General features: G+C 46.1%; 2 protein-coding genes across 6 annotated transcripts in view; one reads left to right on the top strand and one right to left on the bottom strand.

Moving 5' to 3' along the window:
• The window catches only part of CCNJ (cyclin J), a 23563-nt gene extending 5825 nt beyond the window's left edge, over positions 1–17738 (bottom strand). Inside the window, exons 1-5 of one of the 5 annotated variants that reach the window (XM_063962028.1) lie at positions 17536–17738; positions 16490–16596; positions 13502–13712; positions 4235–4534; positions 3969–4128 (exon numbers count right to left, since the gene is read on the bottom strand). In XM_063962028.1, the coding sequence (XP_063818098.1) occupies positions 3969–4128; positions 4235–4534; positions 13502–13712; positions 16490–16558 (740 nt within the window). In that variant the 5' untranslated portion in view covers positions 16559–16596; positions 17536–17738. Of the gene's footprint in view, positions 1–3968; positions 4129–4234; positions 4535–13501; positions 13713–16489; positions 16597–16684; positions 16960–17108; positions 17195–17278; positions 17464–17535 lie in introns of those variants that run through there. The other 4 variants (XM_063962027.1, XM_063962029.1, XM_063962031.1 and 1 more) reach the window with 4 other exon arrangements.
• On the top strand, positions 17489–27358 carry LOC135056626 (uncharacterized). Its single transcript, XM_063962032.1, has 3 exons — positions 17489–20310; positions 20398–20515; positions 26588–27358. Exons 1-3 carry the CDS (start codon positions 19862–19864, stop codon positions 27050–27052), a joined length of 1032 nt encoding a protein of 343 aa, XP_063818102.1. The 5' UTR covers positions 17489–19861; the 3' UTR covers positions 27053–27358.

Here is a 27358-nt window from a genome sequence, read left to right as displayed (position 1 = left end):
TTAGGAGGTTCCTGATTAGCTCTGATAACTCCCTGGCTTTCTCTTCCGGGAGAAACACCTTTTTTCTGGACTGTGTCCAGGATCATCCCTAGGAAACAGAAGACAAGTCGTCGGAACCAGCTGCGATTTTGGAATATTGAGAATCCAATCGTGCTGCCGCAACACTACCTGAGATAGTGCTACACCGACCTCCAACGGTTCCCTGGATCTTACCCTTATCAGGGAATCGTCCAAGTAAGGGATAACTAAAATTCCCTTCCTTCGAAGGGATATCATTTCGGCCATTACCTTGGTAAAGACCCGGGGTGCCGTGGACCATCCCTACGGCAGCGTCTGAACTGATAGTGACAGTTCTGTACCATAACCTGAGGTACCCTTGGTGAGAAGGGTAAATTTTGACATGAAGGTAAGCATCCTTGATGTCCCGAGACATCATGTAGTCCCCTTCTTCCAGGTTCGCAATCACTGCTCTGAGTGACTCAATCTTGAATTTGAACCTCTGTATGTAAGTGTTCAAAGATTTTAGATTTTAGATTTAGAATCGGTCTCACCGAGCCGTCTGGCTTCGGTACCACAATAGTGTGGAATAATACCCCGTTCCCTGTTGCAGGAGGGGTACCTTGATTATCACCTGCTGGGAATACAGCTTGTGAATGGCTTCCAAAACTGCCTCCCTGTCAGAGGGAGACGTCGGTAAAGCCGACTTTTGGAAACGGCGAGGGGGAGACGTCTCGAATTCCAATATGTACCCCTGAGATATTACCTGAAGGATCCAGGGGTCTACTTGCGAGTGAGCCCACTGCGCACTGAAATTCATTGAGAACGGGCCCCCACCGTGCCTGAGCTTGTAAAGCCCTAGCGTCATACTGAGGGCTTGGCAGAGGCGGGAAAGGGTTTCTGTTCCTGGGAACTGGCTGATCTCTGCAGCCTTTTTCCTCTCCCTCTGTCACGAGCAGAAAAGAGGAACCTTTTGTCCGCTTGCCAACAAAGGACTGCGCCTGATAATACGGCGTCTTATTTTGAGAGGCGACCTGGGGTACAAACGTGGATTTCCTAGCTGTTGCCGTGGCCACCAGGTCTAAAAGACCGACCCCAAATGTCCCCTTTCAAAGGCAATACTTCCAAATGCCGTTTGGAATCCGCATCACCTGACCATTTTACTGGTAGAATTGGACAACGCACTTATACTTGATGCCAGTCGGCAATTATTCCGCTGTGCATCATGCATATATAGAAATGCATCTTTTAAATGCTCTATAGGCAATAATATACTATCCTAATATTTCCAGTCAGGGAATCCGACCATGCCCACCCAGCACTGCACCTTCAGGCTGAGGCGATAGCTGGTCGCAGTATAACACCAGTATGTGTGTAAATACCTTTTTGGATACCCTCCTGCTTTCTATCAGCAGGATCCTTAAGGGCGGCCATCTCATGAGAGGGTAGAGCCCTTGTTCTTACAAGCGTGTGAGCGCCTTATCCCCCCCTAGGGGGTGTTTCCCAACTCACCCTAACCTCTGGCGGGAAAGGGTATACACCAATACTTTTTAAGAAATTATCAATTGTTATCGGGGGGAAACCCACGCATCATCACACACCTCATTTTATTTCTCAGATTCAGGAAAACTACAGGTAGTTTTTCCCTCACCGAACATAATACCCCTTTTTGGTGGTACTCGTATTATCAGAAATGTATAAAAACATTTGCCATTGTCTCAATCATGTAACGTGTGGCCCTACTGGAAATCACGGTTGTCTCTTCACCGTCGACACAGGAGTCAGTAACCGTGTCGGCGTCTGTATCTGCCATCTGAGGTAACGGCCGCTTTAGAGCCCCTGACGGCCTATGAGACGTCTGGACAGGCACAAGCTGAGTAGCCGGCTGTCTCATGTCAACCACTGTTTTTTTATATAGAGCTGACACTGTCACGTAATTTTCAACAGTACATCCACTCAGGTGTCGACCCCCTAGGGGGTGACATCACTGTTACAGACACTCTGCTCCGTCTCCACATCATTTTTCTCCTCATACATGTCGACACAAACGTACCGACACACAGCACACACACAGGGAATGCTCTGATAGAGGACAGGACCCCACTAGCCCTTTGGGGAGACAGAGGGAGAGTATGCCAGCACACACCAGAGCGCTATATATATATACAGGGATAACCTTATATAAGTGTTTTTCCCCTTATAGCTGCTGTATGTTTTAATACTGCGCCTAAATAGTGCCCCCCTCTCTTTTTTTTAACCCTTTCTGTAGTGCAGGGAAGAGCCAGGGAGCTTCCCTCCAACTGAGCTGTGAGGGAAAATGGCGCCAGTGTGCTGAGGAGATAAGGCCGCCGAAAAGGGGGCGGAGCCTATCTCCCGTTTTTTTGTATATTCTGGCAGGGGTTAAATGCATCCATATAGCCCAGGAGCTATATGTGATGCATTTTTTGCCATGTAAGGTATTTCTGTCATGTTTTATTGCGTCTCAGGGCGCCCCCCCCAGCGCCCTGCACCCTCAGTGACCGGAGTGTGAAGTGTGCTGAGAGCAATGGCGCACAGCTGCAGTGCTGTGCGCTACCTTATTTGAAGACAGGAACGTCTTCTGCCGCCGCTTTCTCCGGACCTCTTCGCTCTTCTGGCTCTGTAAGGGGGCCGGCGGCGCGGCTCCGGGACCCATCCAGGCTGAACCTGTGATCGTCCCTCTGGAGCTAATGTCCAGTAGCCAAGAAGCCCAATCCACTCTGCACGCAGGTGAGTTCGCTTCTTCTCCCCTTAGTCCCTCGATGCAGTGAGCCTGTTGCCAGCAGGTCTCACTGAAAATAACAAACCTAAACTAAAACTTTCACTAAGAAGCTCAGGAGAGCCCCTAGTGTGCACCCTTCTCGTCAGGCACAGAAATCTAACCAACTGAGGCTTGGAGGAGGGTCATAGGGGGAGGAGCCAGTGCACACCAGTTAGTCCTAAAGCTTTCTTTAGATGTTCCCAGTCTCCTGCGGAGCCGCTATTCCCCATGGTCCTTACGGAGTCCCCAGCATCCACTTAGGACGTTAGAGAAAATTTGCAGTTTCACTGTGTACAAAGACGCACTTGCAACAGTGTGTACATCTGAATCAGGCCATTAATTACACTTTGAAGTGTAATCATCATTCAGCACTGTGTCAGCAGATACAACCAGACAATTAGCTCCAGTAATCTACTCAATTGAGACCAGTTTTTTGCCCGTTTTTTTTTGAGAAATTGTCGCCAGTGCCTTTTCACTTTTTTTTTTAGTGAATAGGCATTGGCGAAAAATGCTTCAAAATTGGCAAAAACAGCCCACGTTTTTGCCGGAGCATGTGAGAGAACATGTGGATTCAGCAATCTATGTTTTTCGCTCCTGCTGAATTTTTCGCCTTGTCGAAAAAATGGCCCTCCTATTGACTAGGGCAGGCATGTCCAAACTGCGGCCCTCCAGCTGTTGTGAAACTACATACCCCAGCATGCCCTGACAGTTTTGCTGTCAGAGAATGCTAAAGCTGTGTCAGGGCATGCTGGGATATGTAGTTTCTCAACAGCTGGAGGGCCACAGTTTGGACATGCCTGGACTAGGCTGTACCCCCATTCACCCTAAAAATAGCGAAGTCACATTCTTTTTGCCTAGGCGGAAAAAAAATAGGCCTAACTGAATACCCCCCATAGACAAAAAACAAAACCTCACAAATCATACCATATTCAGACATAAAACACTAATACAGACCACTTCCAACCCATAAGAGCCACACCTGGCTCAGGACGGACACTTATGGTATTAGTAGGAGGCGGTCTACCCTACCGTTTACATTGGTTGCTATATCGGATAGTTCACAGCTCAGGTCTGGCAAGCACCATATAACTTAAAAAAAGAAGGTAACAAATCCAAATGACATTTCCATGGTACATAGAAGGGATGGTGATGTGAAGACTACAGAAGAGAATGAACATACTGAGGAACTTACATGAGTAACCGCTCTATGCAAGGCACAAGGATCTCCCAGGAATACACAGTAAGGCGGTGGAGCCTCGTCGGCCAGGACGGTGAAAGCCGTAAAATAATGCGAGACGCTCCAACGCACGCAGCAGCCACAAGTGATGGAATGTAATTTAAAAACATGTGATCTGTCAGGAAAGATTAAATAAATTTTTTTATAAATGTAACATACTAAGTTTAAAGAATATTTTTCAAAATACATAAAACTCAGGGGATGCAAGATAAATGCTCTACCTTGCAGAGACACTTCCAAGAAATAGTCTGCATATTTTGCCATGTAGATTTTGGTCTTCTCAAGGCAGATCATGGGCCAGCCATCGTGGAGGTCAGTGTCATGGACGGCAATGGACAAGTAGTACTCTATAAAATGGGCAGGAGTCGGGAGGCACAGATTCCACTCAAATGTTTCCAGCAGCAGAAGCTCCATATGAAGGAGGTTCTGTTTGGTCAGCACGAGGTTCATGTTCGTCATACAACCCAGGCTGTTCAGCTGGTCTAACTTTGGCACTCGATCTTCTTTGTCTTCAAATTTACCTGTGGTTCAGATAAAAATGGTCATTGTGAGCCACGTTTCCTAAGGAATCGACCATGTTATGTCTCAATAGTAGAACACTTGTGCCAGATACACGGAAAATAGATTTCAACACAAAACAATGAAAACCTTACACAGATTTCTTACAAACAAATGTATCTCGAAGTCTGTGGAATATCCTGGACGTGTTATTCCAAAAGGGGAAAATTTATCAAAGTTTGAAAAAAGAAAGTAGAGAGAGATAAAGTATTAACCAATCAGCTCCTAGCATTTTTCAAAAAACAGCTTGTAAAAATAAGAATTTACTTACAGATAATTCTATTTCTCATAGTCCGTAGTGGATGCTGGGAACTCCGTAAGGACCATGGGGATAGCGGCTCCGCAGGAGACTGGGCACAAAAAGTAAAAGCTTTAGACTAGCTGGTGTGCACTGGCTCCTCCCCCTATGACCCTCCTCCAAGCCTCAGTTAAGATACTGTGCCCGGACGAGCGTACATAATAAGGAAGGATCTTGAATCCCGGGTAAGACTCATACCAGCCACACCAATCACACCGTACAACTCGTGATCTGAACCCAGTTAACAGTATGATAACCGTAGGAGCCTCTGAAAAGATGGCTTCCAACAATAAACAACCCGATTTGTTTGTAACAATAACTATATACAAGTATTGCAGACAATCCGCACTTGGGATGGGCGCCCAGCATCCACTACGGACTATGAGAAATAGAATTATCGGTAAGTAAATTCTTATTTTCTCTGACGTCCTAGTGGATGCTGGGAACTCCGTAAGGACCATGGGGATTATACCAAAGCTCCCAAACGGGCGGGAGAGTGCGGATGACTCTGCAGCACCGAATGAGAGAACTCCAGGTCCTCCTCAGCCAGGGTATCAAATTTGTAGAATTTAGCAAACGTGTTTGCCCCTGACCAAGTAGCTGCTCGGCAAAGTTGTAAAGCCGAGACCCCTCGGGCAGCCGCCCAAGATGAGCCCACCTTCCTTGTGGAATGGGCTGTTACAGATTTTGGCTGTGGCAGGCCTGCCACAGAATGTGCAAGTTGAATTGTACTACAAATCCAACGAGCAATCGTCTGCTTAGAAGCAGGAGCACCCAGCTTGTTGGGTGCATACAGTATAAACAGCGAGTCAGATTTTCTGACTCCAGCCGTCCTGGAAACATATTTTCAGGGCCCTGACTACGTCCAGCAACTTGGAGTCCTCCAAGTCCCTAGTAGCCACAGGTACCACAATAGGTTGATTCATGTGAAACGCTGAAACCACCTTAGGGAGAAATTGAGGACGAGTCCTCAATTCCACCCTATCCGAATGAAATATCAGGTAAGGGCTTTTATAGGATAAAGCCGCCAATTCTGATACGCGCCTGGCTGAAGCCAGGGCCAACAGCATTACCACTTTCCATGTGAGATATTTCAAATCCACTGTGGCAAGTGGTTCAAACCAATGTGATTTTAGGAACCCTAAAACTACATTGAGATCCCAAGGTGCCACTGGAGGCACAAAAGGAGGCTGTATATGCAGTACCCCTTTGACAAACGTCTGAACTTCAGGCACTGAAGCCAGTTCTTTCTGGAAGAAGATCGACAGGGCCGAGATTTGAACCTTAATGGATCCTAATTTTAGGCCCATAGACAATCCTGCTTGCAGGAAATGTAGGAAACGACCCAGTTGAAATTCCTCCGTAGGGGCCTTCTTGGCCCTCACACCACGCAACATATTTTCGCCAAATGCGATGATAATGTTTTGCAGTTACATCCTTCCTGGCCTTGATCAGGGTAGGGATGACTTCATCTGGAATGCCTTTTTCCTTCAGGATCCGGCGTTCAACCGCCATGCCGTCAAACGCAGCCGCGGTAAGTCTTGGAACAGACAAGGTCCCTGCTGGAGCAGGTCCTTCCTTAGAGGTAGAGGCCACGGGTCCTCCGTGAGCATCTCTTGCAGCTCCGGGTACCAAGTTCTTCTTGGCCAATCCGGAGCCACGAGTATCATTCTTACTCCTCTCCTTCTTATGATTCTCAGTACTTTTGGTATGAGAGGAAGAGGAGGGAACACATATACCGACTGGAACACCCACGGAGTTACCAGAGCGTCCACCGCTATTGCCTGAGGGTCCCTTGACCTGGCGCAATATCTGTCCAGTTTCTTGTTGAGACGGGACGCCATCATGTCCACCTTTGGTTTTTCCCAACGGTTTACAATCACTTGGAAGACTTCTGGATGAAGTCCCCACTCCCCCGGGTGGAGGTCGTGTCTGCTGAGGAAGTCTGCTTCCCAGTTGTCCACTCCCGGAATGAACACTGCTGACAGTGCCACCACATGATTTTCCACCCAGCGGAGAATCCTTGCAGCTTCTGCCATTGCCCTCCTGCTTCTTGTGCCGCCCTGTCTGTTAACGTGGGCGACAGCCGTGATGTTGTCCGACTGGATCAATACCGGTTGACCCTGAAGCAGAGGCCTTGCTTGACTTAGGGCATTGTAAATGGCCCTTAGCTCTAGGATATTTATGTGAAGAGACGTTTCCATGCTTGACCACAAGCCCTGGAAATTTCTTCCCTGTGTGACTGCTCCCCAGCCTCTCAGGCTGGCATCCGTGGTTACCAGCATCCAATCCTGAATGCCGAATCTGCGGCCCTCTAGAAGATGAGCCTTCTGTAACCACCACAGGAGAGATACCCTTGTCCTTGGAGATAGGGTTATCCGCTGATGCATCTGAAGATGCGATCCGGACCATTTGTCCAGCAGATCCCACTGAAAAGTTCTTGCATGGAATCTTCCGAATGGAATCGCTTCGTAAGAAGCCACCATTTTTCCCAGGACTCTCGTGCACTGATGCACTGACACTTGTCCTGGTTTTAGGAGGTTCCTGACTAGCTCGGATAACTCCCTGGCCTTCTCCTCCGGGAGAAACACCTTTTTCTGGACTGTGTCCAGAATCATCCCTAGGAACAGTAGACGTGTTGTTGGAATCAGTTGTGATTTTGGGATATTTAGAATCCACCCGTGCTGACGTAGCACTACCTGAGATAGTGCTACTCCGACCTCTAACTGTTCCCTGGACCTTGCCCTTATCAGGAGATCGTCCAAGTAAGGGATAATTAATACGCCTTTTCTTCGAAGAAGAATCATCATTTCGGCCATTACCTTGGTAAAGACCCGTGGTGCCGTGGACAATCCAAACGGCAGCGTCTGAAACTGATAATGACAGTTTTGTATCACAAACCTGAGGTACCCTTGGTGAGAAGGGTAGATTGGGACATGGAGATAAGCATCCTTGATGTCTAGAGATACCATATAGTCCCCTTCTTCCAGGTTCGCTATCACTGCTCTGAGTGACTCCATCTTGAATTTGAACCTTTTTATGTAAGTGTTCAAAGATTTTAGATTTAAAATTGGTCTCACCGAGCCGTCCGGCTTCGGTACCACAAACAGCGTGGAATAATACCCCTTTCCCTGTTGTAGGAGGGGTACCTTGATTATCACCTGCTGGGAATACAGCTTGTGAATAGCTTCCAATACTGCCTCCCTGTCGGAGGGAGACGTTGGTAGAGCAGACTTCAGGAACCGGCGAGGGGGAGACGTCTCGAATTCCAATTTGTACCCCTGTGATACTACCTGCAGGATCCAGGGGTCCACTTGCGAGTGAGCCCACTGCGCGCTGAAATTCTTGAGACGGCCCCCCACCGTGCCTGCAGAGCCCCAGCGTCATGCTGAGGACTTGGCAGAAGCGGGGGAGAGCTTCTGCTCCTGGGAAGAGGCTGCATGGTGCAGTCTTTTTCCCCTTGTCGTTTGGAATCCGCATCACCTGACCACTGTCGCGTCCATAACGTTCTTCTGGCAGAAATGGACATCGCACTTACTCTAGATGCCAGGGTGCAAATATCCCTCTGTGCATCTCGCATATATAGTAATGCATCCTTTAAATGCTCTATAGTTAATAATATACTGTCCCTATCCAGGGTATCAATATTTTCAGTCAGGGAATCCGACCAAGCCACTCCAGCGCTGCACATCCAGGCTGAGGCGATCGCTGGTCGCAGTATAACACCGGTATGTGTGTATATACCTTTTAAGATATTTTCCAGCCTTCTATCAGCTGGTTCCTTGAGAGCGGCCGTATCAGGAGACGGTAACGCCACTTGTTTTGATAAGCGTGTGAGCGCCTTATCTACCCCAGGGGGTGTTTCCCAACGTGCCCTAACCTCTGGCGGGAAAGGGTATAGTGCCAATAATTTATTTGAAATCAGCAGTTTTTTATCGGGGGAAACCCACGCTTTATCACACACCTCATTTAATTCATCTGACTCAGGAAAAACCACTGGTAGTTTTTTCACACCCCACATAATACCCTTTTTTGTGGTACTTGTAGTGTCAGAAATGTTCAATGCCTCCTTCATTGCCGTGATCATGTAACGTGTGGCCCTACTGGACATTACGTTTGTCTCGTCACCGTCGACACTGGATTCAGTATCCGTGTCAGGGTCTGTGTCGACCATCTGAGGTAACGGGCGTTTTAGCGCCCCTGACGGTGTCTGAGACGCCTGAACAGGCACTAATTGATTTGTCGGCTGTCTCATGTCGTCAACAGTTTTTTGCAAAGTGCTGACATTGTCACGTAATTCTTTAATTACTACCATCCAGTCAGGTGTCGACTCCCTAGGGGGTGACATCACTAACACAGGCAATTGCTCTGCTTCCACATCATTTTCCTCCTCATACATGTCGACACAATCGTACCGACACCCAGCACACACACAGGGAATGCTCTGATAGAGGACAGGACCCCACTAGCCCTTTGGGGAGACAGAGGGAGAGTTTGCCAGCACACACCAGAGCGCTATATATATACAGGGATAACCTTATATAAGTGTTACTCCCTGTTATAGCTGCTGTATTTATATATTAGCTGCCAATAGTGCCCCCCTCTCTGTTTTACCCTGTTTCTGTAGTGCAGGACTGCAGGGGAGAGTCAGGGAGCCGTCCTTCCAGCGGAGCTGTGAAAGAAAATGGCGCTTGTGTGCTGAGGAGAAAGGCTCCGCCCCCTTCACGGCGGCCTTTTCTCCCGCTTTTTTCAGGAAACTGGCAGGGGATAAATGCATCCATATAGCCCAGGAGCTATATGTGATGCATTTTTTTTTAGCCATATAAGGTTTTTATATAGTTTTTATTGCGTCTCAGGGCGCTCCCCCCCAGCGCCCTGCACCCTCAGTGACCGGAGTGTGAAGTGTGCTGAGAGCAATGGCGCACAGCTGCAGTGCTGTGCGCTACCTTATTTGAAGACAGTAACGTCTTCTGCCGCCGCTTTCTCCGGACCTCTTCGCTCTTCTGGCTCTGTAAGGGGGCCGGCGGCGCGGCTCCGGGACCCATCCAGGCTGAACCTGTGATCGTCCCTCTGGAGCTAATGTCCAGTAGCCAAGAAGCCCAATCCACTCTGCAGTCAGGTGAGTTCGCTTCTTCTCCCCTTAGTCCCATGATGCAGTGAGCCTGTTGCCAGCAGGACTCACTGAAAATAAAAAAACGATTTAAACTTTTACTTCTAAGCAGCTCAGGAGAGCCACCTAGCTTGCACCCTTCTCGTTCGGGCACAAAAATCTAACTGAGGCTTGGAGGAGGGTCATAGGGGGAGGAGCCAGTGCACACCAGCTAGTCTAAAGCTTTTACTTTTTGTGCCCAGTCTCCTGCGGAGCCGCTATCCCCATGGTCCTTACGGAGTTCCCAGCATCCACTAGGACGTCAGAGAAATGAGAGATACTGATTGGCTGGTACTCTCTCTCTCCACGGCTTCATACATCTGGGATGTAGTTATGTGACCAGCGGTCAGGAGACCGCTTGTCCCAATACTGATCACTACATCCCACACACTCAAATTCCCAACAGTCGGCATACCGACTAACAGGGAATATTCCCACTCGTGAGTGTCCGACTCGTGAGTGGCGAGCACAAGGGCTTCGTTGCGCTCACACCCCCACCTTGCCGGCACACAGCCCCAACCCATACATCTACCCCACGGTCTGTATTGTACCAATTAACTGTGATTCTGAACAACCAGTTTGGTTCTTTAGGTCTTCGGCTAACATTCCACTCAAACACCAAATGGGTATCATAGAAATGTCAACTTAACCCATAATACATTATAGACATGAATTAAGTTAACTGTGTAGTTGTGACCAACTTCTACTCCATTAACAGAGCATTTCATTGTGATTATTGGAATGACGTTCCGATTAACACTCATTATAGTGTTGCCTCATTTTAGCGAACAGTCTTATGTGGCACTGTAAGTAATAAATGCCATTGTGACAAAGGGGCTTTCAAAATAAAAATTAATAATTAGAAGAGATGATTGAAGCCAGATTGCTCTGACAAGTGTTCAGCATGCATCACAATGCATTCATTCTATGCACAAAACATACATTATTCAGCAAAATGCATACTAATTACATGTCTGACACACAACCACCGCACTAAGGCACATTATAGCCTAATACAAAGGACAGCACCATTGCATGGATTTTGTGTTACTGGCTGTAAGGGTGTGTACACACGGTGAGATAAATCTGTGAGATTTTGACTATTATAGTCAAAATCTTATGAAAAGTTAGTGCATATCTCATGGTGCTAGGCAGCTTGCGATACAGATTCGATCCCGATGCGAGCTCCCGTGGGGTCGGTATCGTAAGGCTAGATAGACTGTGCAGGCAAGTCAATCTTGACTATCTAGTGTACAATCTAGTACAAGTATAGTTAAAATTGGCACTTAGTCAAAATCGTATATAGACAAAATCTGTACAATCTGTGCTATCTGGGCTCTGGGGGAGTTCAAGGGAAATCGCATAGTCAAAATCGAACATAGCAGGGATCTCACCGTGTGTACACACCCTAACAGTCTAGGGCAGGAGTTCCCAACTAGGGCACATTTTTTTTACTGCGTCTAACTGACTCACCCGGGGCTATCCCATTAGCCCTGATGCAGACACTTATTTGGGAATTAATAGCCCATCTCCCAATAAGAAGCCCTTTTTTCCCTGATCACTGCAGCGAAAATACATAGGTCCACGACTTTTAGCGGATCCTATGTATTTTCGTGCGATAAATGGGGGGGAAGCAAATTAAATAGAAAAAAAATCCGTTTTTCACAGGCGAAAAATTATCAGGGCTAATTGGTGTCTTAATAAGTACATAAATTATTTTGATTTAACCACCTGTACTCAAAATTTGCATATTCATATTGTATAATTTGTTGGTCATGCCAAGCGTGGTTCACTTACATATGTGAACAATATAACATTTGTCTGACGAGAACATGAACATAGAAACATAGAATTTAACGGCAGATAAGAACCACTTGGCCCACCTAGTGTATTCAATATGGGGGGTGGAAATCACTTGTTTATCACTCCAGCAGTTCCAGTAGCTCTACTCTATTGTTTGTGCAGCTGGGAGCATGTTTAAACCTGGAGCATTTGTGCACAACATTCTTGATAACTAATGGGCACCCAGCGGCACAAACAACTGAATATCGCCCAACACTTTAGACCAGTGCTGTGGGCACGGAAAAACAATTGAACTGCCGCCTATATAGGGGGGAATTCTATTTCTTTGCATGCCCAATCTCTTGTCTAAAGTGACGGGAGATTGTGGGGCACAATTCAGGTTTTTTTATGGCACTGATCGCACCAAAAGAGGTCGGGTTTAGCTGCGTAAAGTGTCTAAACTCGACCAAACTTATGGGCATGACGCAAAAAGTCCTGTTTGAGCACTGAAACGGGTCACTTTTTTGCGCATTTCAGCTCACCACTCCTGAATAACGCCAATTCAGCTCACCACCCCCAAATGGAGCTACAATTGAATAGCTCCACTGGGCACCATCTGATGGCTGCCGGTGGAAACAATTGAATTCGCCCACACATTACAACCGCATCGACAACTGTCCCGTGAATTCTGTCCGCCACATCGTCGTCAAGTTTTTGGCATCTGCCAAGAAAAAAAAAAAAAAAGAATCCAAAACCTTGACACTTGTGAATATAGCTTTATGATTTCTGGAGCACCTTCAACCTCACACTACGTTGATCCCACTAAAAAAAGAGTTTATGGTTATAGGTTGTTTTTTTCTCAAAATATTGAATATACAAAACCACCCAGTCTGGTGCAGGCTAAAAAAAAACTTCACTGTACAAACCCTGTATGGAAGTCCCAGGACTGGTTCATAATTTATATGTGTAAACAAACTGGTGATCACGTGGTAAATAATTTGCCATACATCTAATTTTGGGGTCGATTCTATTCGGCAACTTAAGAATAGAGCCGGGAATTAGCTCCCGACGCTATTCAATTCAGCTGCTAGTGACCCGCAATTGTCGGGAATTCTTCTCTCATCCCCGGGGGATGAGAGAAGAAACCCGACAAAAGTGCTGCCTCGCGGCCGGCGCGAGGCTGATTCTGTCGGGAATCAGCATCGCCGCGGGTAGTTAAGTCGGAGAATGGCCGTTCTCCCGACAAAACTACCTGTTAAGTCGGCGAGAACGGGACAGCGCCGACTTAACTGGAGCTGAATTGAATAGCATCGGGAGCTAATTCCCGGCGCTATTCTTAAGTTGCCGAATAGAATCGACCCCTTTGTTTGTTAATGGCACAAGGTTTTTTTTTTAGTTTTTTTTTTTTTTTTTTTTTTAGAGAACCTCCCCCAGCATAGCTATAATGAATAGTAAACAACAAGGCGGTCTTCTGCTAAATGATTTACAGCATGCCTGGACATGAGCGCATACTCCAGGGGACTAGAGAACGAAATTGTGGATGGAAAGTTGAACATGTAATAATGCAAAATATCCATACATTAAAATAGAGTTTAATTCACATAGGAATGTAGATCTTAAGCATACAGACAAATAAAAGGAATGGCGGGTGCTGTCTGAAGGCATGTGTTCTCCCATTTGGTTATAGAACGTATTTCTTACTTGCTAATAGCAAACAGGATAAAGCCACGATGTGCAGCTGTTGGATGGAAATATCATATCTGTCCATGAAGAGGTCCAGCAGGTATACGGCAAGATGACGGGCAGTTGGGCACAACTTAAACCGATTACTGACAATGGCTATTAGGTCTGCAAAGTAGCGTCTTAGGTTCAGCTGGGGAGACTGGCCTTTGTAGTTTGGGAGCTTCAGTTCCTATGTAAACAGGAGACAGCAAAAGGGTCATTTAAGCCAGAAGGCAACTTCACGGATTATTATACTCATCACAAGTATTTTACTGTATGGCCTGCACGTTCTAAACAAGCTCATGACCTTTTCCACAGGGACACATTACAATACAATAAGCCAAACTACCCAACACTAAAACATGTTGCTTGATTGTAGACTTTCTGGTTATACATAGAACGCAGAAGCCGTACATAGGCAGAGACCATGTAGATAGTACTGTGTTACAGTAAAGTGTAAATAAAAGCATGCAAGCCTGTTCAGCTTCTCCCCATATAACAGATGGAACGTGGGCCATGGTCACACTGTCCTGCAATCACATTTATGGGACACAAGATGGGAGCTTCCATGTTACGCTCTTCCGCATGAGTTGCTAGACAGAACATACCCAGTTTACAAGCAGGGACACCAGACACTGCAAATGTCACATGCTCATATACAATGCCACCCAATGGCTAAATGACATTACCATGGCGGCATACAGAACTGAACTTTTGCATCTCCAGCCTAGCACACAGAATGTGCATCGCAGTACGTAAGAATAGCACTTGTAACAGCAAATCACCGACAGACTTAACTACAATAGGTACAGTACTCCTTCGTGAATGCTGATTCACTGACCAGAGAAACCATAGACCAAGGATGTATACACAAGCCATGTGTACTTTTCTTTAGGGATCAAAGATCCCTATCACAGATTTTCTGATTGCTGCATTTATAAGTCCAGATGGAGCTCCAGAGGCTATTTTGTCTTATAAAACTATAAAGAATTTATTAGAATATATAGACAAATCACTAAAGTCATTTACTAACATTGTGTAGCCTCTGATCCAGACTTCTACATTAGTTTGGCCCACAATATACAAACTGAAGTGATTTGCAAGTACTTTAAATATATTTGGAAAGCAGGCACAGTATATATATATATATATATATATATATATATATATATATATATATATATATATATATATAAAAAATTTATTTTTATTTATACTTTTTTTTTTTTTATTGTATATAATTTTTTTTCCTAATTTTAAAACGGCAGTTGGCAGTTTATAGCACCAGACACTGAGACTGTATTCTAAACATCTCACAATACATCCTCTTATTTTAGGTTTAACATGCCTTAGGACTAATTGAGTTGCGCAGATTATAGACAAGGCTGGGCAGGGCAGAACAGCAATTCATCACATTAATTAATGTGGGTAACCGTGGCAACCTAATCCACTCCACCAAGCTGCACTAGAAATCAAGCAAGAAAAGCCAAAATAAAGTATTATATATTCTTTTGGATAAACTGCAGTTTTTAAAGACAAGGATGCAGGATATCTACACTTTGCATTGCACATCAAAAAGAGCAGAGGCATAAAAGCTTTCACCAACTTCACACAGGACACTTGTGGAAAAAAAAAAAGGCATTTGCAATTGCTAGCCAGTTTGCAGTCTTCAGAGACATCCCCCAGCCTACTGCTGAATAACAAAAGGGATTTAAACCGTGAAGATATATTTGCAGCAGCGGCACACCAGGGCTTGGCCAGAAAGTATTCTCCTATACAAATGCCCTGAAGGAAACTACAGACTCCCTGCTACTTAACACTGGAGTGTGAAGCAAAGCTTTGGGAAGTAACCAGCTGGCCTCAACTCAGACACAGCCAGCAGACCAACAAGACAATAAAACACCAAGGATCACCCCTTCAGCCACATCATTTACAGAGAGCTGGGACACAGGCCACTGACACCAAATCTGCCCCCCACACTGACTCTTCAATACAATGGCAAAAGTACCAAAGATCATCAAGCACAGAGCAATTAGAACAAATGTGTGTGTGTGTGTATATATATATATATATATATATATATATATATATATATATATATATATATATATATATATATACATATACATACATACATATACACACACACACACACCCTTAGGTTCTAACACATTTTATTCCTTGCCCGTTAAGCTCAAAATTTCAGTTTCCTTTTATGTACCAATAACATTTTTCATTTCTACAGGACCTAAATTGACCTAATCTGGGAGTTAGGACCTAAAATGACCTATTTTGTCCAGATTCTGTTACTGAAGTTAAAACTATATAATTTGACTGTGGTAATGTGTGTGTGTGTGTGTGTGTGTGTATATATTTTGTTACAGCCTTGCTGTGTAGCGTACGCGGCACGTCTGCCAGCTCCCGAGAACTGCGGTTGCGAGCATACGCACTCGCCATCCATTTGCGGCCACGGATTCCCCATAGAGGCAAATGGATCACAGGTGCGTACGCTCGCACCCGCCAGTCTCGTTACAAGGTAGTAGCAGGACACATCTGTAATAGAGGCACATAGTTTCAAACATAATGATATGTTGTGTATGTATGTTTTATTTTCATACAACGTATACATTCCTAAACTGACATTTTTAAAACCTATTAAATCCTAAAACATGTTTTAAAAGAAAATTACTCATTTTAGTTTTTTAGATCCTAAAAATCCGGGGCCTAGTTACTACATATCTCTACAGGATACAACTTGTATCTATGTAGTCAATGTCTTTTGTGTGCTCATTTATATGAATGAAAAAAAAAAAAGTTAAATATGCAATTAAAACAATCTTGGGTCTGTCTAGGAAATTCGATGTGAAATGTTTAATTAAATAAAATAATTTAAAAAAAAAAAATTATATAGAAAAATCATGCCATCACTGCAAAGCAATTTTAAAAAGTATAGGATGCGAGACTTACTTTATATCGGAGAGTCTGATGGATATCTGCAGCCAGCTGTCCCTTCCACCAGAGCCCTTCCAGCTCCATGGCATGGGGAAGTGAATAAAGCAAATTGCAGAACTAGTCTGCAACAGAAAAGAAAAAAAGAATGTTTTACTTTTCCCATAAACTGCCCTGACATAGCTTACCGAGCTCACAGCCTACGCTACTCACCCAAACTTTTACATACAAAAGAGTTCCTCAGAGGGGAACTGCTAATACAACAGTCTCCACAGACTTATTTGCACTTAATTAAAATCCCACCAATAGGGTTTTCTTTTTTAACCCTTTAGTCTTTTACATAGATAATTCCCTGGCCCATCACACCTGCAGTGCTAATTGGCATTATAATGAAAGCTATAGTTTGTGGCTGTACTCTGGATATGCACCAATCAGCAGTGCAGGAGAAGATACAATATGCACAAATAATACATATAATATACCATAATGCAAATGGGGCTACAAAAAAGGGCATGCATGACATTTCTGGGTATAGAGAACCACTGATCCTGCACTGGGACGGGACAGGCACTGGCTGCAGCGTTTAGGGCAAACTGCAGATTATAGGGAAGATCACCCACAGTCACTACTTCTGCACCTATAATGCAATCACCCCATTCAGCTCTATGGGGGAGATGGCTCCTGCAACGGATAAGGATGCGATGTGATTGCACAGGCAGGATTCGGGCTTTGGGCGAAGCAGCTAACAAAGCCCCCAGCAGAGCTCACACTCCCGGGGAAGTTGCATGCAAAGCCCCCGGCACCGACCTCAGTCAGTGATCACCTCCGGAGCGCATATCGTGTCCCGTCCAGCTTCTCGCCGCCCCGGCCCGTCCATCAATCGGCCAGGCTTCCCCCATCCATTGTTAAAGGGCAGAGCCGACTGTATACAAAGCCTCAGCTCGGACACATGCCGCTGGGGAGCTCCACCAATGGAGAACGCCCTTACAAATTCGGCTTCCGCCTCCCACCAACCGCCGGGCGGCTTTCACACAAGGGCTAAAAAGAAAAACGCTTCGCCGCACCTCGGTATAGTTTTGAGTCCGGCGGGTTCCCGTAGGCGCCTGTGGGTGGCAGATGCCTTCTACGTCATGCAGAGGCCAGGGCTTGGGGGTTGTTCAGGCGGTGGGCGGGGCGTGGCTTTCAGTTAGTTGACGCCCCGGGGAAATGTGTCGGCCGTTGGGCGGAGCTTGGCAGGAGGAGAGAGAGAGAGATCCGTGCCAGCTGTGCTGTGCTGTGAGGGGTTGAGGCAGACAGCTCCCTGCGGGTCACCTAGGGACAAGGCACTCACTGGGTGTCATGGTTGCCTCAATTTACATGTCGTTCATGTCAGAGGCGTACGTCTATAGACTGCCTTTCTTGTGGCAGAAATACCAGCACTGTGGCAAAAACACAGTAATACATATAGTATAGAGTGCTGTTATATACAATACAGTAATACATAATACAGTGCAATAATGTACAACATAGTAATACATAATAAAGTGCAGTAATATACAACACAGTACAATACATAACAGAGTGCAGTAATATACAACACAGTAATACATAGAGTGTAGTAATATACAACACAGTACAGGTTGAGTATCCCTTTTCCAAAATGCTTGGGACCAGAAGTATTTTGGATTTTCCCTTATTTTGGAATAATTGCATACCATAATGAGATATCATGGTGATGGAACCCAAGTCTCAGCACAGAATACATTTATGTTTCATATACACCTTATACACACAGCCTGAAGGTCATTTTAGCCAATATTTTTAATAACTGCATTAAACAAAATGTGTGTACATACACACGATTCATTTATGTTTCATATACACCTTATACACACAGCCTGAAGGTCATTTAATACAATATTTTTAATAACTTTGTGTATTAAACAAAGTTTGTGTACATTGAGCAACAGAAAACAAAGGTTTCACTATCTCACTCTCACTCAAAAAAATCAGACTTTCGGAATATTTGGATATGGGATACTCAACCTGTAATACATAACAGAGTGCAGTAATATAGAACACAGTAATACATAACAGAGTACAGTAATATACAACACAGTAATACATAATAGAGTGCATTAATATACAATAAAGTAATACATAACAGTGCATTAGTATACAACACAGTAATACATAACAGAGGGGGTCATTCCGAGTTGTTCGCTCGTTGCCGATTTTCGCAACGGAGCGTTTAAGGCAAAAATGCGCATGGTACGCAGTGCGCATGCGCCAAGTATTTTAGCACAAAACTTAGTAGATTTACTCACGTCCGAATGAAGAATTTTCATCGTTGAAGTGATCGGAGTGTGATTGACAGGAAGTGGGTGTTTCTGGGCGGAAACTGACCGTTTTCTGGGAGTGTGTGGAAAAACGCAGGCGTGCCAGAATAAAACGCGGGAGTGTCTGGAGAAACGGGGGAGTGGCTGGCCGAACGCAGGGCGTGTTTGTGACGTCAAACCAGGAACGAAACGGGCTGAGCTGATCGCAATGTAGGAGTAAGTCTCGAGCTACTCAGAAACAGCTAAGAAATTTCTATTCGCAATTCTGCTAATCTTTCGTTCGCAATTCTGCTAAGCTAAGATACACTCCCAGAGGGCGGCGGCCTAGCGTGTGCAATGCTGCTAAAATCTGCTAGTGAGTGAACAACTCGGAATGAGGGCCAGAGTGCATTAATATACGATACAGTAATACATAACAGTGCATTAGTATACAACACAGTAATACATAATAGAGTGCATTAATATACAATGCAGTAATACATGGTAGAGTACAGTAATACCACTTTCAGACAGAAAAATCTCAAATTCCCGGGTTTTTTTCCGGTTTTGTGAAGCCAGGAAAAACACGGGTTACAGTTCCTAACCCCCTTTCACACAGCACATTTAACCCGGATTATTCCTGGGTCGACCCCTTTCAGACAGAACCCGTGTCAACCATGCAATAGACTTGAGTGTCATAAGAAATGGACTGTTTTTATGGCACACAGATGAGGTCATGAAAAGTGAGTGGTGACTACTCATTGCACTGCATTAATCATGGCCGACGAGTTACTGCTGAGTAGCCTGGAGTTCCTGAGTTCTTGCTGTTTCACACAGCAAATGAGAGCCTGATGCAGCTGCTTGCACTGTGCTACCTGGCACAGTCTTATGCCAAGAGGAGAAGGGAGCAATTTCTGGCAGAGAGGGCTAATACTCAACGCCGGTATTTGCGCAGGAGGAGAGCCCTGATTTTGGGCAGCATTGCATCTACCTGAGGTTTACCAGTACGACTAATCGATCTTTGTGGACCAGAGACCGCAGGCATGGACAAGCTTTCTGGGCGACCGTGGAAGCTTATCAGCCAGAGCAGTGCATGGCACACTTTCGGACGTCGCATGGTACGTTTTACTACCTGCTGGAACTTCTCACTCCAGCACTCACCAGGGGAAGCACCAACTACATCAGGACCATCGAGCCGTGCAGGAGACTGGCGATTGTGTTGTGGTGGTATGCAACCCCGGGGCAATACCGCATCATCTCCTGCTTGTTCGGTGTTGGCATATCGATGGTGTGTGTCCTAGTGCGGGAAGTGACCCAGGCATTGCTGGAAACCCTTTACAACCGCTTCATCTCCTTACCAAAAGGTTACCGGCTGGATGATACCATAAAAGGTTTCCTGCGACGTAAATATCCCCAGTGTGCTGGAGCCATAGATGGGAACCACATACCCATTATTGCCCCCAGAGACAACCCAGCCGATTACTATAACCGAAAAGGCTGGCACTCCATCATAATGCAGGCTGTAGAGGACCATAAGTATTGGTAAGTAGTATGGTGTGTTTTAATGTGAGTCATATGCTGGGCCCATGATGTGTATTGTTAAACACAGCGAATACGTATACTGTTCAGTTTCACAGATGTCTTCATTGGCTGGCCGGGTTGTGCTCACATCTCCCGGGTACTTGGCAACTCTGAATTGTTCCAGATTGCAGAGGAGAACCAACATGGCTGGTTGTTCCCTAGAGAGGTAAATATATCTCTTTTGATGGGTTATATTTTTCATAGCAGAATAATAATACAATAGATTGCAATTATGGTATAGGGCCAGCCTTTTACGCTGTGTAGTAGGGGTGTTAAACTATAGCAGCTGTGGAACTAAACCTCCCAGCATTCCCCTGGCACAAATTTTGAATTTGGGGGGTGCTGCAACTGTGTCAGGGCATGCTGGAATGTGTAGTTCCACAACAGCTGGAGGCACGCAAGTTTGACACTGTTTTATTTCACCATGGAATATGGGAAAGGTTTGCAGTGAGGATCCTCACAGCTGTGAGCCCGAAGGTGGATAAGGATGGATGGAGGGTACGGTTAGGCACCAAGGGGGCAGGTTAGGGTTAGGCTGCAGAAAGGGAGGGTTAGACGGTAGGGGAGGGGTGGGAGGGTTTAGGATACTTATCTCACCCATGTCAGGATTAGATTGTTGGAATTCTTAATTATTCCCTGTACTTTCCTGAACATTATGAATGCCACCTATACTATATTTCTCTATCGTCCTAGTGGATGCTGGGGTTCCTGAAAGGACCATGGGGAACAGCGGCTCCGCAGGAGACAGGGCACAAAAAGTAAAGCTTTAGGATCAGGTGGTGTGCACTGGCTCCTCCCCCCATGACCCTCCTCCAAGCCTCAGTTAGATTTTTGTGCCCGGCCGAGAAGGGTGCAATCTAGGTGGCTCTCCTAAAGAGCTGCTTAGAAAAGTTTAGCTTAGGTTTTTTATTTTACAGTGAGTCCTGCTGGCAACAGGATCACAGCAACGAGGGACTTAGGGGAGAAGAAGTGAACTCACCTGCGTGCAGGATGGATTGGCTTCTTTGGCTACTGGACATTAGCTCCAGAGGGACGATCACAGGTACAGCCTGGATGGTCACCGGAGCCTCGCCGCCGGCCCCCTTGCAGATGCTGAAACAAGAAGAAGGTCCAGAATCGGCGGCATGAAGACTCCTCAGTCTTCTTAAGGTAGCGCACAGCACTGCAGCTGTGCGCCATTTCCTCTCAGCACACTTCACACGGCAGTCACTGAGGGTGCAGGGCGCTGGGAGGGGGGCGCCCTGGGAGGCAATGAAAACCTATTTTTGGCTAAAAATACCTCACATATAGCCTCCGGGGGCTATATGGAGATATTTAACCCCTGCCAGAATCCGTTAAGAGCGGGAGACGAGGCCGCCGAAAAAGGGGCGGGGCCTATCTCCTCAGCACACAGCGCCATTTTCCCTCACAGAAAGGCTGGAGGGAAGGCTCCCAGGCTCTCCCCTGCACTGCACTACAGAAACAGGGTTAAAACAGAGAGGGGGGGCACTAATTTGGCGTTAAAAATATATAAAAAAGATGCTATAAGGGAAAACACTTATATAAGGTTGTCCCTATATAATTATAGCGTTTTTGGTGTGTGCTGGCAAACTCTCCCTCTGTCTCTCCAAAGGGCTAGTAGGTCCTGTCCTCTATCAGAGCATTCCCTGTGTGTGTGCTGTGTGTCGGTACGTGTGTGTCGACATGTATGAGGACGATGTTGGTGAGGAGGCGGAGCAATTGCCTGTAATGGTGATGTCACTCTCTAGGGAGTCGACACCGGAATGGATGGCTTATTTAGGGAATTACGTGATAATGTCAACACGCGGCAAGGTCGGTTGACGACATGAGACGGCCGACAAACAATTAGTACCGGTCCAGACGTCTCAAAAACACCGTCAGGGGTTTTAAAACGCCCGTTTACTTTAGTCGGTCGACACAGACACAGACAGGGACACTGAATCCAGTGTCGACGGTGAATAAACAAACGTATTCCTTATTAGGGCCACACGTTAAGGGCAATGAAGGAGGTGTTACATATTTCTGATACTACAAGTACCACAAAAGAGGGTATTATGTGGGATGTGAAAAAACTACCGTAGTTTTTCCTGAATCAGATAAATTAAATGAAGTGTGTGATGATGCGTGGGTTCCCCCCGATAGAAAATATGGGCGGTATACCCTTTCCCGCCAGAAGTTAGGGCGCGTTGGGGAACACCCCTTAGGGTGGATAAGGCGCTCACACGCTTATCAGAACAAGTGGCGGTACCGTCTATAGATAGGGCCGTCCTCAAGGAGCCAGCTGACAGGAGGCTGGAAAATATCATAAAAAGTATATACACACATACTGGTGTTATACTGCGACCAGCGATCGCCTCAGCCTGGATGTGCAGAGCTGGGGTGGCTTGGTCGGATTCCCTGACTAAAAATATTGATACCCTTGACAGGGACAGTATTTTATTGACTATAGAGCATTTAAAGGATGCATTTCTATATATGCGAGATGCACAGAGGGATATTTGCACTCTGGCATCAAGAGTAAGTGCGATGTCCATATCTGCCAGAAGATGTTTATGGACACGACAGTGGTCAGGTGATGCAGATTCCAAACGGCACAAAGGTGTATTGCCGTATAAAGGAAGAGGAGTTATTTGGGGTCGGTCCATCGGACCTGGTGGCCACGGCAACTGCTGGAAAATCCACCGTTTTTACCCTAAGTCACATCTCTGCAGAAAAAGACACCGTCTTTTCAGCTTCAGTCCTTTCGTCCCTATAAGAGTCATATCTGCCCAGGGATAGAGGAAAGGGAAGAAGACTGCAGCAGGCAGCCCATTCCCAGGAACAGAAGCGTTCCACCGCTTCTGACAAGCTCTCAGCATGACGCTGAGACCGTACAGGACCCCTGGATCCTACAAGTAGTATCCCAGGGGTACAGATTGGAATGTCGAGACGTTTCCCCTGCGCAGGCTCCTGAAGTCTGCTTTACCAAGGTCTCCCTCCGACAAGGAGGCAGTATGGGAAACAATTCACGAGCTGTATTTCCAGCAGGTGATAATTAAATTACCCCTCCTACAACAAGAAAAGGGGTATTATTCCACACTATATTGTGGTACTGAAGCCAGAAGGCTAGGTGAGACCTATTCTAAATCTAAAAAAATTTGAACACTTACAAAGGTTCAAATCAAGATGGAGTCACTCAGAGCAGTGATAACGAACCGGGAAGAAGGGGACTATATGGTGTCCCGAGACATCAGGGATGCTTACCTCCATGTCCCAAATTTGCCCTTATCACTAAGGGTACCTCAGGTTCGTGGTACAGAACTGTCACTATCAGTTTCAGACGCTGCCGTTTGGATTGTCCACGGCACCCCGGGTCTTTACCAAGGTAATGGCCGAAATGATGGTTCTTTTTCGAAGAAAAGGCGTCTTAATTATCCCTTACTTGGACGATCTCCTGATAAGGGCAAAGTCCAGGGAACAGTTGGAGGTCGGAGTAGCACTATCTCGGATACTGTTACAACAGCAGGGGTGGATTTTAAATATTCCAAAATCGCAGCTGATCCCGACAACAAGTCTCCTGTGCTTAGGGATGATTCTGGACACAGTCCAGAAAAAGGTGTTTCTCCCGGAAGAGAAAGCCAGGGAGTTATCCGAGCTAGTCAGGAACCTCCTAAAATCAGTGCATCATTGCACAAGGGCCATGGTAAAAAAAATGGTGACTTCCTTCGAAGCAATTCCAGTCGGCAGATTTCATGCAAGAACTTTTCAGTGGGATCTGCTGGACAAATGGTCCGGATCGCATCTTCAGATGCATCAGCGGATAACCCTATATCCAAGGACAAGGGTGTCTCTCCTGTGGTGGTTACAGAGTGCTCATCTTCTAGAGGGCCGCAGATTCGGCATTCAGTTTTGGATGTTGGTGACCACGGAGGCCAGCCCGAGAGGCTGGGGAGCAGTCACACAAGGAAAAAATTTCCAGGGAGTGTGATCAAGTCTGGAGACTTTTCTCCACATAAATATAGCTAGGGGTAAATTTATAATGCTCTAAGCTTAGCAAGACCTCTGCTTCAAGGTCAGCCGGTATTGATCCAGTGGGATAAAACATCACGGCAGTCGCCCACGTAAATAGACAGGGCGGCACAAGAAGCAGGAGGGCAGTGGCAAAAACTGCAAGGACTTTTCGCTGGGCGGAAAATCATGTGATAGCACTGTCAGCAGTGTTTCATTCCGGGAATGGAAACTGGGAAGCAGACTTCCTCAGTAGGCACGACCTCCACCCGGCAGAGTGGGAACTTCATGGGGAAGTTTTCCACATGATTGTAAACCGTTGGGAATTACCAAAGGTGGACATGATGGCGTCCCGTCTGAACAAAAAACGGGACAGGTATTGCTCCAGGTTAAGAGACCCTCAGGCAATAGCTGTGGACGTTCTGGTAACACCGTGGGTGTACCAGTCGGTGTATGTGTTCCATCCTCTGCTTTTCATACCTAAGGTACTGAGAATTATAAGATGTAGAGGAGTAAGAACTATACTCATGGCTCCGGATTGGCCAAGAAGGACTTGGTACCCGGAACTTCAAGAGATGCTCACAGAGGACTTATGGCCTCTGCCGCTAAGAAGGGACTTGTTTCAGCAAGTACCATGTCTGTTCCAAGACTTACCGCAGCTGCGTTTGACGGCATGGCGGTGGAACGCCGGATCCTAAGGGAAAAGGCATTCAGGAAGAGGTCATTCCTACCCTGGTCAAAGCCAGAAAGGAGGTGACCGCACAACATTATCACCACATGTGGCGAAAATATGTTGCGTGGTGTGAGGCCAGGAAGGCCCCACGAAGAAATTTCAACTCGGTCGATTCCTGCATTTCCTGCAAACAGGAGTGTCTATGGGCCTCAAATTGGGGTCCATTAAGGTTCAAATTTCGGCCCTGTCGATTTTTCTTCCAGAAAGAATTGGCTTCAGTTCCTGAAGTCCAGAAGTTTGTCAAGGGAGTATTGCATATACAACCCCCTTTTGTGCCTCCAGTGGCACTGTGGGATCTCAACGTAGTTCTGGGATTCCTCAAAACACATTGGTTTAAAACCAGTCAAATCTGTGGATTTGAAGCATCTCACATGAAAAGTGAACATGCTCTTGGACCTGGCCTGGACCAGGCGAGTGTCAAATTGGTGGTTTTTTTCTCAAAAAAGCCCATATCTGTTTGTCCATTCGGACAGGGCAGAGCTGCGGACTCGTCCCCAGTTCTCTCCCTAAGGTGGTGTCAGTGTTTCACCTGAACCAGCTTATTGTGGTGTCTTGCGCCTACTAGGGACTTGGAGGACTCCAAGTTGCTAGATGTGGTCAGGGCCCTGAAAATATAGGTTCCAGGACGGCTGGAGTCAGGAAAACTGACTTGCTGTTATCCTGTATGCACCCAACAAACTGGGTGCTCTTGCTTCTAAGCAGACTTTTGCTAGTTGGATGTGTAATACAATTCAGCTTGCACATTCTGTGGCAGGCCTGCCACAGCCAAAATATGTAAATGCCCATTCCACAAGGAAGGTGGGCTCATCTTGGGCGGCTGCCCGAGGGGTCTCGGCTTTACAACTTTGCCGAGCGGCTATTTAGTCAGGGGCAAACACGTTTGTAAAATCCTACAAATTTGATACCCTGGCTAAGGAGGACCTGGAGTTCTCTCATTCGGTGCTGCAGAGTCATCCGCACTCTCCCGCCCGTTTGGGAGCTTTGGTATAATCCCCATGGTCCTTTCAGGAACCCCAGCATCCACTAGGACGATAGAGAAAATAAGAATTTACTTACCGATAATTCTATTTCTCGGAGTCCGTAGTGGATGCTGGGCGCCCATCCCAAGTGCGGATTATCTGCATTACTTGTACATAGTTACAAAAATCGGGTTATTATTTGTTGTGAGCCATCTTTTCAGAGGCTCCGCTGTTATCATACTGTTAACTGGGTTCAGATCACAGGTTGTACAGTGTGATTGGTGTGGCTGGTATGAGTCTTACCCGGGATTCATAAATCCTTCCTTATTGTGTACGCTCGTCCGGGCACAGTATCCTAACTGAGGCTTGGAGGAGGGTCATGGGGGGAGGAGCCAGTGCACACCACCTGATCCTAAAGCTTTACTTTTTGTGCCCTGTCTCCTGCGGAGCCGCTGTTCCCCATGGTCCTTTCAGGAACCCCAGCATCCACTACGGACTCCGAGAAATAGAATTATCGGTAAGTAAATTCTTATTATTATTCTTTTTTTTCCCATTGCAGAAATCAAAGTTTGTTGATGTGGTGGAGATCCCGGTGCACCTTATTGGAGATGCGGCGTACCCTTTGAGGCGATGGCTCATCAAGGGCTTCACACAGCATCTCCCACTCTCTCCGGAACAAGTGAATTTCACCCACACTCTCAGCTCGGCCAGGATGGTGGTGGAGGACGCCTTTGGGAGACTGAAGGGGCGCTGGCGGTGTCTACTAAAGCGCAATGACATTGCCATCACCCTGGTGCCGGATGTGGTTGCTGCTTGCTGTATCTTCCACAACTTTTGCGAGATACAGAAGGAACACTTCTTACTGGAGTGGAATGTTAAGGACTATGAACTGTGCGATACTCCGGTAGAAGCAGCCTATGAGGGGGAGATACAGATGTGTCCACTTACATCTTTGCTTTTTTACCAATTTGGCACAACATGCAAAACACGGCTAAGCTGTTTTTCAGGAGTAGCGAGTGGATGAATTTAAAAATTTTTGTTTGCCATAATAGAATATGTATAACGTAACATAGTATAGAAGCAAATTAAGAAAAATCACAAGGCATGGATAAATCTCTGAGTCTATGGCTAGCAAAACCGTGCCATAAATGGCGGGATATAGCAAAGATGTATGTGGACACATCTAAGTAGTTGCAGTGCAGAGGAAATCCGCAACACCCTCACTGCTAACTTAACTACTATGACACAGTAGAGGGACAAGGGATATGCTGCAAAAAAGTTTTGGTTTTATTGTTGTTGACAAAGATTTGGTTTTATTGTTTATGAAAAA

This window comes from Pseudophryne corroboree, chromosome 3, assembly GCF_028390025.1.
Source record: "Pseudophryne corroboree isolate aPseCor3 chromosome 3, aPseCor3.hap2, whole genome shotgun sequence".
Taxonomy (NCBI): Eukaryota; Metazoa; Chordata; class Amphibia; order Anura; family Myobatrachidae; genus Pseudophryne; species Pseudophryne corroboree.
The sequence above is the reverse complement of the archived record's forward strand: the minus strand, read 5'-3'. Positions and strand labels throughout refer to the sequence as shown.